This window comes from Filicampus tigris, chromosome 4 (genome assembly GCF_054856515.1).
Source record: "Filicampus tigris isolate MCC_2025a chromosome 4, RoL_Ftig_1.0, whole genome shotgun sequence".
In the NCBI taxonomy this organism is placed as follows: Eukaryota; Metazoa; Chordata; class Actinopteri; order Syngnathiformes; family Syngnathidae; genus Filicampus; species Filicampus tigris.
Genome location: NC_141220.1, coordinates 29,944,664 through 29,955,853, shown reverse-complemented (window position 1 = coordinate 29,955,853; position 11,190 = coordinate 29,944,664). Strand labels below are relative to the sequence as shown.

The window sequence follows — 11,190 nt, the reverse complement described above, 5'->3', positions numbered from 1 at the left end:
AGGCTACTGCTAGACTATACATTTCATTGGTCAAAACAAGCAGTGAGAAGGGCACTTTAAATGTTTTTTAATTTTTCATTTTTTTATTTTATTTTTTTTTAAATCATTGACAAAGACACGCACATCCTTCCTTTTCCCAGGAAACATTTATTCAATCAAGAGACAGGATCTTTCCATCAACAGGTCAGTTAAATATTAACAAATTTACAGGCGTGAGGAATGTAAAAAACAAAACCCAAAAAAAGACAGAACAAAAGCGAGCGCTCCTTAAAAAATAGCCCGACCGACCCGGGACAACCAACCGCAGGGGGCGCTGTTCTCAGTTGCCCAGCTTCGTTGTTCCAAGTGCTCTTCAGATGGCCTCACAGTTCGATTTTTTCTGTCTTGACCTACGAGGAGACATTGAAGGCCAAGGTCAATGACGGCACACAAAGGTGTGACTCGTTGCTGCAATGTGACGCCTTCCTACCACTTTGTCATCTTCGCCATCGTCCTCGACCTCGTCCACGACCTCTTCTGCCTCGTCGCCAGCTTCCTCGTTATCGTCGGCGTCCTCGGCCGGCTCTTCTTCGGGCTCCTCCTCGGCCTCCTCCTCCACCTCAAGTCACAAAAGTGAGCACAAGACTGATTGAGGAAGCCAGTCTTTTTTGGGGGTGAGGGGGGGGGGCACGTCTCCCGTCCAAACTCGGCTCGATGAGCTACCTGCTCCTCCAGCGGTATGTTCATGCTGAGCCTCAGCATGCGCTCGATCCTGTCGCCGTAGGCCTTGGTGTCGGCCAGCTGGTAGCCCGAGCGCAGCGTGGCCGTCTCGAAGAGGACGGTGGCCAGGTCCGACGCCGTCTGGTCCTCGGCGTCGTCCTAGAGGCGCACAAGCGCACCTTCAATCACATTGACATTTCTCTCCAGCCGCTAAGCTAAGTTACCAGCGCCGGGAAGGCGTTCCCGGAAAGCACAATGCGTAATTGCAAGGTCGCGCTGAGGAAAAGGAAAACGAGAGTCAAGTTAGCCTTACGACGCTATTGGCCAATTTATGCAAAGAGGTGCATTTTCAAAACTGGATTATTACAACAAGACCAATGAGAATAAAGTCACACATTTGCAAATTGCATCCTATATAATTGACGACCACCATTTCAATAAAGCACTACCGTTGCGCATTTTCTCAGGTTTTTGATTTAGAAAAAAATAAAACGCCCTAAAAACAGAGGTCACGATAACGCAACTCCTCTCAAAAACGCGTATGCCTGTGAGGAGAACGCAATTGCCCCACCAAGTTGGTGGTGTGAAAATGCTGATCCAAGAACAGATCCGACATTTGCCCCGCGATGGCAACTTCAATCTCGTTTTCTTTCTGCCCCCTTTCTTCTCAATTGCACTCACGTTGACCCGTTTGAGCATCTGCTTGATGAGGGGATGCTTGGGGTTGATTTCCAGCGTCTTCTTCTGGCTGGCGTAGTAGCTGCAACGTGCGTGGGCAACGTTAGCGGCGTCCGCGGCGCTCGCTCGCTCGCTCGTCGCATTTCAGACTCACTTGGTGGAAATGTCTTTGCCCGTCTGGTACGCCTGCGCCTTCATGATCCTCTCCATGTTGCCCGACCAGCCGTACTGGCTGGCCACCAGCGCGCACGGAGACTTGGTCAGCCTCTGAGACAGGATCGCCTTCTCAATCTGCACACGCGCACACAAAAAGCACAAAGTTCATCCATCCAAACGACAGGCCAAATGTCCGTCCGCATTCTCCCCTCGCGTGTTCAAAGTCAGCAAAGGCCCGAGCGTCGGTTCTCCAAAACATGAGCACGTGTTGCGTTTAATGCATTTTAAAAAAGGATCGTAAAAATGACATTTGTACCATTTTCTTCTCTACTCGATTGGTTAATCAATGAGAATGATTTGAACATCCTCAAAAGGACTTTGCACACACACGTTTGGCCAAACCTCGCGTTTGCAGATTTGTCCAATTCTTTGGCTCAGACCCTCTATGACTTCTACGAAGTTTATTTTAATCAGCCAGCTCCCACTTGCGTTTGCCATCAGTCCGAAAAGCACCGTGGGAGCACGCTGCCCCTCACGGGCCATCGCGGGTACTACGAAGTCCCGGGCCCTTTCTTTTGCCCGGTATGTCCGACGCTACGCGAGCGGCACTCTGCCACGTTCAGTGGCATTTTTCAAAGCGAGCAAACTTTTGACCCCGACCTTGTCCTTGAGCGCCCTGTCCTTGAGCCAGGTGGTGAGCGGCTCGTACTCCTTCTCCTGCGCCTCGCGCTTCTCTTTGGCCTTGTCGCTCTCGTCGAACTTGACGCCCTCCTTGGCCACGTTCTGGAAGCGCTTGCCGTCGAACTCGGGCAGCGCCTGGATGCAGTACTCGTCCACGGGCTCCGTCAGGTAGATGACCTCGTAGCCCTTCTTCAGCAGCCTCTCCACGAAGGGCGACGCCTCCGCCTGCGTGGAGACATTGGGTGCCGCCCGCGCTCAAGTCTGGTGGCACGAGGCGCGGGAGGGCCACGGCCGTCGGCGGCGCGGCGCGGCGCGGCGCCTACCTCCTTCCTGTTGGTGCCGGCCATGAAGTAGATCTTGTCCTGCTTCTCCTTCATGCGCTCGACGTACTGCTCCAGGCTGGCCAGCGCGGTGTCGCTGTTGGACGTGTTGAAGCGCAGCAGCTTGGCCAGTCGGGTGCGGTTGGAGTGGTCCTCGATGACGCCCAGCTTGATGTTGGTGCCAAACTCCTTCCAGAACTTGTCGTCGTACTGCTCCTCGGCAATCTTCTTGATCATGTCCAGCGTTTTGCGCACCAGCTTCTTGCGGATCACCTGAGTGGAGGGGGACAAAAGCAAAATGAGCTTCCAGTTCTGCGTTTCGGTTCCAAGGGCACAAAGAAAACAAGTGGCATTTGTGGGCTTCAAGTGCCATTTAGCGTCTCTGAAGGTTGAAAAAGTATCCGCAACATTTTGCCACCTCCGTTCCACGTTCACTCGTGTGTGGAAGTGCACAAAATTAAAAGCGCTCAGATTTCAAATCTCTGTCAAGTAAGACGGAGCACCGTGTCTGAAATGCGTTCTCTATAGCAGGGGTCTTGCTGGCCCCGTTCCACGAAGTCCGCCGTCCTGACAGTTTTCCTGGATCTCGCTCTGCTGCAACACACCCGATTCAAACGAGCAGCAAGGTCTGCAGACGCTGGGTAACGATCGTGTGTTGCGGCAGGGAGAGACGGAAAGCGGTCCTGTGAAGAGCCCTGCTCTAAACTCAAGGGCACACCCGATTTTTTTCCCCCTCAAGTTCAATTTAGAAAAAAAAAATGAAATCAGTTTCAATAAGCAGGAAATACAAAATATTTTTAGAGGGTCAATTGCTCGCCAATTTCTATAGTGAAAAATCAGCCTTCAAATCATTTTTTATGGTGAATTTGGTGCTTTTGTTCTCTGCAAGCGACACTTTAGTCTTGACATTTTAAAAATTAAAAAAAGCTTTTACTGGGTGTGGTTACTTTATAGGTTTCACTTTTTTTTTTTTTTTTATTACAACTGTTCCATGATATTCTTTACACAGTGCATTTATAATTTGTTCACTTCATTGAAAAATCAAAACAACAATGGAGTGTATTTGTGTCCATTCTAAGGTCAAGCTCCCCAAAAAAGGGTGCGAGTGAGCAATGCCTGGATTTGAGAGGTGTTCACCTTGAGCAGTTTGTGCTGCTGAAGAGTCTCTCGGGACACGTTCAGAGGAAGGTCATCAGAGTCAACCTGATATGAAAAGAAGAAGGAAAAAATTGTGGGGACACAATTTGAGCACATTGCAGCATGACGACAAAATGAATACACACCACTCCCTTGACAAAGTTGAGATATTTGGGCATCATGTCGTTGAAGTCGTCCGTGATGAAAACCCTCCTGACGAAAAGCTGAGACAAGAGCACATTTGAGACGAAGCTGGAGCAGTCAAAATGGCTGACGTCATTCCAAGCCCCGATGACGCTTTCATTTTGCACCCCTTCTCGCTGACCTTGATGTAGTCGTTCTTCTTGGAGCCGTACTCGTCAAAGAGGCCGCGGGGGGCGGCGGTGGGCACGAACAGGATGGACTTGAAGGTGACCTCGCCCTCGGCCGTGAAGTGGATGTGAGCCAGAGGGCTCTCGTTGTCCTGTCGGCAGCCACGCGTCAATGCGCTATGCCGGCACACTCTTGGACGTCAACGTAAGGCGCGGCGTATTTCAAAGGCCAAATTGGATCCCCCCCACCACCTCCCCCAACCCCACCCCACCCCCCTTCCCATTTGGGGTAGGTCGGGCGGGACAGGATGCAGCCCCCGCAATGAACGCCTCGAGGTATTTGTGCTGGCGTCTCACCTTAGAGAAGGTCTTGTAAAAAGCGTTGTACTCGTCGTCCTCAACCTCCTTGGCTGGTCTCTGCCAGATGGGCTTGATGTCGTTCATCAGCTCCCAGTCCCACACCGTCTTCTCAACCTGGCGGTCAAAAGGGTTTTCAACAAAACATTTGCCTCCGCGAGAGTCAACGTTGCACATGGGCAATGTTGCACCTTTTTGGTCTTGGGCTTGTCTTTGTCCTCCTCGTCCTCCTCTTCCACCTCAGCCTCGTCTTCCGAGGCTTCTTTCTCCGGTTCCTCCGCGGCCTCGGCATCCTCGTCAATGGGCTCCTCCACCGTCTCCGTCTGATGGGTGCAAGCGACCAAAGCGACTAAGGAAGCCTCGCTTCTAAACATTACTTTGAAGGGCTAACATTCCCACCTCAAGCTCGCTGGAACTTCATTCGTCACAACAATAAGGCCTTGGCAAACAACTACATTGACAACAATGGACTTCCAATAGCTTGTATACATAAACAGTTGGGCGGCCAGGCCACCCGAGAATCAGAAGTCAAAGGACCAATTAAATTTTCCATCGCCATTTCTGGGAAAAAAATTTTTTTTTTTTAAAAATCAAGGCCTTCAGCCCCCACGCCAAGCCACGACCTCATCAGCAACGCGACTGAAGATCGAGGGCCACTTTAAAGCGACAGCAGCTCTATCCCGCACTAGCGGTAGCGCTCCACCTTTTAGCCATTATTGGCATGGTAGTCGGCAAGTGAAAATGGTCTCAGGGTGGCGCTTGCCAAGGTTAAGGCAGACACTTTTCAACCCAAGGCCAAAGTCACATTGGCCTGCATGAAATGAGGCGTTTCAGGTGTGAAATTCACGCTTGGGTTTCTTCTTTCAACAGTGCTTTTGTGTACAGCTAATGACTGCTTCATTTTGTGGCCCGATAACATGCATAGCTGCGCTTTGAAATTGAACATTTTGAGTTGTACTTTTTCCAATCACAGAGACTTTTTGAGAACGCGCATCTGAAACTCGCAGGGTTCTCAGTCTTTCCACCACCAAGTTCAAGAAGCGCCGCTCGGTGGCATTACGTTTAGAGTAATACAAAATGTCTGCTTGAACCAAAACCATTTCAAATGTTTTAGTCGAGCGCTCCGTACGAGCGGCTGCGCCGTGAAAAGGCGCGCCCCCCCCCCAGTAAAGAGGCTCAAAGATGCGAGCGAGGCAGTACCTTGCTGGCCCAAACGTAAATGGGGAAGTTGATGAACTGAGAGTATTTCCTGACGAGGTTCTTGATGGTCTCCAGCTCCAAGTAGTCCGAAGCCTCCTCTTTCATCACCAACCTGCCAAAGGGATTTGACGTGAGCGTCTGCGTGGCCGCCCGCCGTTGGGACACGTTCAGCACACATTTCAACCCACGTGATGGTGGTGCCGCGGCCCAGCGTGTCCCCGCGGGGGTCCTCGATGACCGAGAACTGGTTGGAGTCCGACTCCCAGATGTGCTGCGTGCCGTTGTTGTGCTTGGAGGTCACAATGACCTTGTCGGCCACCAGGAAGGCCGAGTAGAAGCCCACGCCAAACTGGCCGATCAGCTCCGAGGTGGACTGGTCCTCCGACTGCATCTCCGTCATCTTGTTGAGGAACTCGCTGGTGCCCGACTTGGCGATGGTGCCCAGGTTCTTCACCAGCTCCTCTTTGGTCATGCCGATGCCAGTGTCGGTGATGTGGAGCATGTTCTTCTCCTTGTCCGACTGGGGTGGGGGGGGGGGGAAACGGACGCGTTGCACTTTTCATTTGGGGCTCACATTGCTTGGAGATTGCAGCAAAGGCCACTACGCACTTTGATTTTGATGGTCAGCTCTTCGTTGGAGGCCAGCGCGTCGTCATTGGTGAGCGACAACAAGCGGATCTTGTCCAGGGCGTCCGAGGCATTGGAGATCAGCTCCCTGAGGAAGATCTGAAATGCTACATTGTTAGCCACAAAGCGCAAGGCCACGACACGCCCAGCCCGGTGCGAGCCGCGCTCACCTCCTTGTTCTTGTACAACGAGTTGATGATCAGCTTCATCATGCGGTTGACCTCGGCCTGAAAGGCGTGTTTCTCAGACTTTTCCCGCAGTTCCTTGATCTGGGCTGCGTTCAAGCCATCCAGTTGGATGGCTTCCTCCTCCCTGCGCAACAGTAGGGGGGCGGGGGTGTCGTTGAGACCGGCAAGCAAACATTCGGCTGCAAAAGGTTGCCACGGCCGTTTGTGTGCGCAGGCGTGCTCATGTTAACCTCGTTCTGCAAACCCATCCCAAGTTTTGCTGTAGACAACTACTGTTAAAGAATTTTTATCCTCCGTGTCCTATGATGGGGCAAAAAAACCTCAAAGCTGTCAGATCGACAACAAACAGCAGCATGATGGTGGATTCTGGAGGCAGGGGAAGCTACTTGCGGGGGTGAGTGACACCAGAAAAGGCAGGGGGGTAAACTTGACATTATACAGAGAAAGGTTCTGATCACTCCTGTCAGCGGTGCCAACAGCTGCAAGGCCAAGTTGTTTGTGGGATTCAGATTTTTTTTTTTTTTTAATGACGCTTTGCATCACCGATACTATCATTCATTGGTCAATACAAAAGTAGTGTTTTTCTATAGAGGTTGCAAAACAGTCAAGTCAAAAAGTCAATTTAATTTAAAAAAAACAAAAATAAATAAATATAAGATCCCCAACGCATACCCACCAAACTCATTTTTTTTAAGGGATTATGTTGTAAAAGGATGTATTTCAGGATCATAGTTGGGAGTATGTTTAAGGTTTGAACAAGGGTTTGTCAGCCTTTATTGGGCCTGGGCAAATATGTTACATTAAAAAAAGAACTACAACAATCCCAAAGTGGGATACACCAGTTAATCGTGTACCTCCTGCCCTCTAGCGGACAAGCCTTTGCCTTTAATTGTGTTGCTTGTCACAACACATCTCTGGCACGGATGAACAAAGACGATTTGTATTAAGAAAGCAATTTTCAGGCCAATAAAGTTAGACCAAGACAAGAGGCAAGCAGTTTCCCGAGCGACACTAACCTCTGAACCACCTCGTCATCCGTCTTGGAGCCATCCCTGCTTTTGCCCAGGTCCTCTTCCACGGTGCCGTCCACATCCAGTTCATCTTCGGCCCTCACAGCAGCTAAAATTGGTAATGGAGAGACGTCACAAGTGTACAAGTCCCACCGAGTCGTTACAGACAATACCAGTGTACCAATATCATGCAATGTTCGAAATGCAACATCCAAATTTGATCATGTCCATGAAATACGACGCCCGTAATTGGGAATAACGGAGGAGCCAGCGTGGACTTTCCTTTTAGGAATGCCTTTCAAGAAAAAAACAACAAGACTTTTAAATGGCGTTGGGTGCGTTGGAAACTTCTCGATAGGCCGAGTGAAAAAATTCAAAGGCAACCTTAATGTGGCACCGATACGCACAGTGACTGACATTTGTAACTTAACAAGTGTTATGAATGAAACTCAAGCAGGGAGAAGCTATCGAAACGCCAAAGCTAGCTTAGCAGCCAAGCATAGCAAGTTCCCGGCGGGCGAGTACCATTCATTCCCTTGACATACAACAGGCTGGAGCTCACTCACCGAAGGCTAACAGCCCGAGTAAAAGTCCTAATAGGCACGCTCGCTTCATTTTGGGATTGGAGCTTGATTGTGAGTGATGCACCTCGGCCAAAAGGTGACGAGAACGCACGCCGTACTGCAGTTCCACGAGAGACTGACAATGGGCCGCCCTCGCGAATACAGCGCACTTAAATCGCTCGCGCTCGACCAATGGCGGCGCACCACGCACCACCGTTGACCAATCACAGCGGAGACAACGCTGAGACGCAGACCAATCGGCATCCTCAACATAAGACGATGCCGTCAAATCGTGGCTCGCCACCATTGGCCACCGAAAGAAATTCACCCCCTTAACTTACGTGTTCGCTGTTCACTTTGATTTGGGATTTTTATCACGCAACAATTGTGTCATCGCACATGGCTACAACAATAATACAAGTTAATGTGAGCATAACTTGCTGAAAGCAATTCAATACTAAAACCTGGTAACACTACCACTACTACTATGCTTTAAGATAAGATAAGATAAGATAAGATAAGATAAGATAAGATAAGATAAGAAGGCCTTTATTGATCCCACAGTGGGGAAATTTTCAGCAGCAAAGATATAGGTCACACAGGGACGGCGGCATAATATAACCATTAATGTATAACATGAACGGCAAACATTCAGGATCAAACCTATGTAAATATACGCAGTAACATGTGTATATACACATGTATATACACACCGACATACATCTACATAAAAAGTATGAGGAACATTCATTTTAGCCTGTACATAGTACAGAGGAAAAATACTCTAAGTAAGTGACAGTGCTGTAGTGCTGTAGTGAAATGTAAGGAACAGCATTGGATAAAAATAAAACTAGACTAACAGGAGTGGGGAATGTTGAGTATTGCACGGTATTACAGTAGTGGGGAATGTTGGGTATTGCACGATATGAGCTCAGGTGCAGGCCTGCACAATTGCACTAATGTCCGCCAGTTTGTAGAGACTACACAATGTTCTTGTTAAAGAGTCTGACAGCAGCAGGCAAGAAGGAGCGGCGGAATCTCTCCTTTGACCAGCGAGGGTGTAACAGTCTGTCACTGAAGGAGCTGTGGAGTGCTGTTAGGGTGCCCTGGAGGGGGTGGTCCGGGTTGTGCGGAATTGATGACAGCTAGGCCAACATCCTCCTGTCCCCCACCGAGTCCACGGAGTCCAGGGAGCAGCCCAGGACAGACCAGTTTGTCCAGCCGCTTCTTGTCCCGAGCCGAGACGCCGCCTGCCCAGGTGACTACTCCCTGGAAGATGACCGATGCAACCACAGAGTCATAAAGGTTCCTGAGGAGTGTCCCCTGAACCCCAAAAGACCTCAGTCTCCTGAGTAGGAAGAGTCTGCTCTGACTCTTCCTATAGAGGGTGTCTGTGTTGTCGCTCCAGTCCAGTTTATTGTTCAGATGAACACTCAGGTACTTGTAAGTTGAGACTCTCTCAACATCTGTTCCCCGGATATTCACCGGTGCAGGTGAAGAGTGATGTCGCCTACCGAAATCCACCACCATTTCTTTGGATTTCCCCGCATTGATCAGGAGGCGGTTCTGCTGGCACCAGTCCACAAAACCCCGAGTAAGTTCTCTGTACTCCCGACCACCTCCGCCTGCGACGAGGCCGACAATCGCAGAGTCGTCAGAGAACTTCTGCAGGTGACAGGTAGGGGTGCTGTAGTTGAAGTCCGAGGTGTAGAGGGTGAACAGGAAGGGATCCAAGACAGTTCCCTGCCGGGCCCCCGTGCTACAGAGGAGCATGTCAGACACACAGTTCTGTGTCCTCACATACTGTGGCCGGTTTGTGAGGTAGTAGTCCTGGATCCATGTGGTGAGGTGGTGGGCCACCCCCGCCCGCTCCAGCTTGTCTCCCAATAGGGTGGGCTGGATGGATGGGACCCTCATTTATAAATATATTCAAGGCATTGAGTTACATCATGTGTACAACAAGTGGCAAGAGGAACGTAAATTGATTTCATGTAAATGCCTCAGTGCAGTTTGACTTCGAATAAGGAACGCTATGATTCATAGCTGTTATGAAATGAGCTTTATAAATAAAGTTTTATTGTATTGTATAATTATTTGCAGCCAGGTCGGCATTACAAAAGAGAATCCCTTCTCACTTCAAGGTGAAGTAAAAATGAATTGTCATCACATTTAGATTTGATCGGTAAAAGTGTCATTTATACTCGTGCCTGAAAGCACGTCGCTGATATGTGGTCTAGCCAAACACGAACTTAATTCTTTTATTGAACGTAGAATCGTACAACAGTAGCCTACTATGACATTTATACCACCACTTCAAAGAATCGCGCTTACAAAGGAGCCTTCGTGTTGGAAACTTCAAACTAGTCATCTACTAAACCACAAGAAGGGGCACTTTTTTTCTCCAGTCGCCTTTATTCCACACCAAAAGTGATCAGCTAACACAACATCAGTATGATTGTACTTGTGCAAAGCCTGTCAGTCCATCGTGTCCTGTAAACGATAAGTTACAAATTCAGTTCCACTCTAGTAGGTCTTAGGAGTCTCATATTTCTCCGGAAAGGGAAGACTGACGTATCCCCTCCCGGCTGCAACGGCCAAACGTCCAGAGATGGGAATGACATTCCAGGACAGCGTTAGAGTGACGTTCTTGTTGGCCCTCAGACCGTTCCCATCGTCACAGAAGAAGTATTTGGATCTTGCGTCTCTGATGTCCAGTTTGGTGTTTCCACCGCGAAAGACAACCGTATCCCAGAGCATCACCTGGTTCAAAGCATTTTTGGTGGTCGCGTACTCAGCAGTCACAAAGAGAAAAAGTTGCCGGACATTCCAGTTGAATATCGACTGGAAATCGGCGGAGAGGTCAAACTGGATGAAAACCAGATCACTCTGCTCTCCGGGTCCCGTCAAGTTGTCGACATTCCTCAGTTTCACTTTGCTGACACGGATGTCCACAGGAACAGTTTTGTCGTCCAACGCTGTTGTGATGTAGCAGGCGAAAAGTATGGCAAGCATGACGTTCATAGAGAAGTCGAAAAAGTTGCTGGCTCTTGAAAAAGCGGTGTTCATTGTTTACAACAGAAGAAGGCCACCACTGAAGACAAAACTTACGCATCTGTTGAGCTCCGCATGTCGCTTTCATAAACGCTCGCATTCAGGAATGAGTCGCTGATTGGCTGTGCGCCGTAGGCTCGTCAAACACGGAAGTGACGTTTAAGACAGCGGTGTTGACATTTGGTCGATATATTGTATTCATTTTTTGTATG

At 49.4% G+C, this 11,190-nt stretch overlaps 1 protein-coding gene and 1 pseudogene across 1 annotated transcript; both read right to left on the bottom strand.

Annotated features, from left to right (window-relative positions):
- Window positions 1-127: 127 nt before the first annotated feature.
- hsp90b1 (heat shock protein 90, beta (grp94), member 1) lies at window positions 128-8,099 on the bottom strand. Its single transcript, XM_086029318.1, has 18 exons — window positions 7,931-8,099; window positions 7,371-7,473; window positions 6,337-6,478; window positions 6,149-6,265; window positions 5,728-6,059; window positions 5,540-5,651; window positions 4,531-4,662; window positions 4,340-4,456; window positions 3,997-4,134; window positions 3,818-3,895; window positions 3,672-3,737; window positions 2,538-2,807; window positions 2,194-2,439; window positions 1,532-1,668; window positions 1,381-1,459; window positions 703-858; window positions 470-598; window positions 128-389 (listed from the first exon to the last, which is right to left on the bottom strand). The coding sequence occupies exons 1-18, from the start codon at window positions 7,977-7,979 to the stop codon at window positions 363-365; spliced, it is 2,430 nt and encodes an 809-aa protein (XP_085885444.1). The 5' UTR covers window positions 7,980-8,099; the 3' UTR covers window positions 128-362.
- Window positions 8,100-10,319: 2,220 nt separating this feature from the next.
- LOC147149424 (signal peptidase complex subunit 3 pseudogene) lies at window positions 10,320-11,171 on the bottom strand (annotated as a pseudogene).
- Window positions 11,172-11,190: the final 19 nt, after the last annotated feature.

Excerpts from the sequence above, each read along its gene's own strand:
- hsp90b1 (XM_086029318.1), bottom strand. The coding sequence starts at position 7,979 with ATGAAGCGAGCGTGCCTATTAGGACTTTTACTCGGGCTGTTAGCCTTC. Across the intron at positions 6,266-6,336 it reads CGTTGTACAAGAACAAGGAG|ATCTTCCTCAGGGAGCTGAT; the intron begins GTGAGCGCGGCT and ends GTAGCATTTCAG. Across the intron at positions 859-1,380 it reads AGATGCTCAAACGGGTCAAC|GACGACGCCGAGGACCAGAC; the intron begins GTGAGTGCAATT and ends GTGCGCCTCTAG.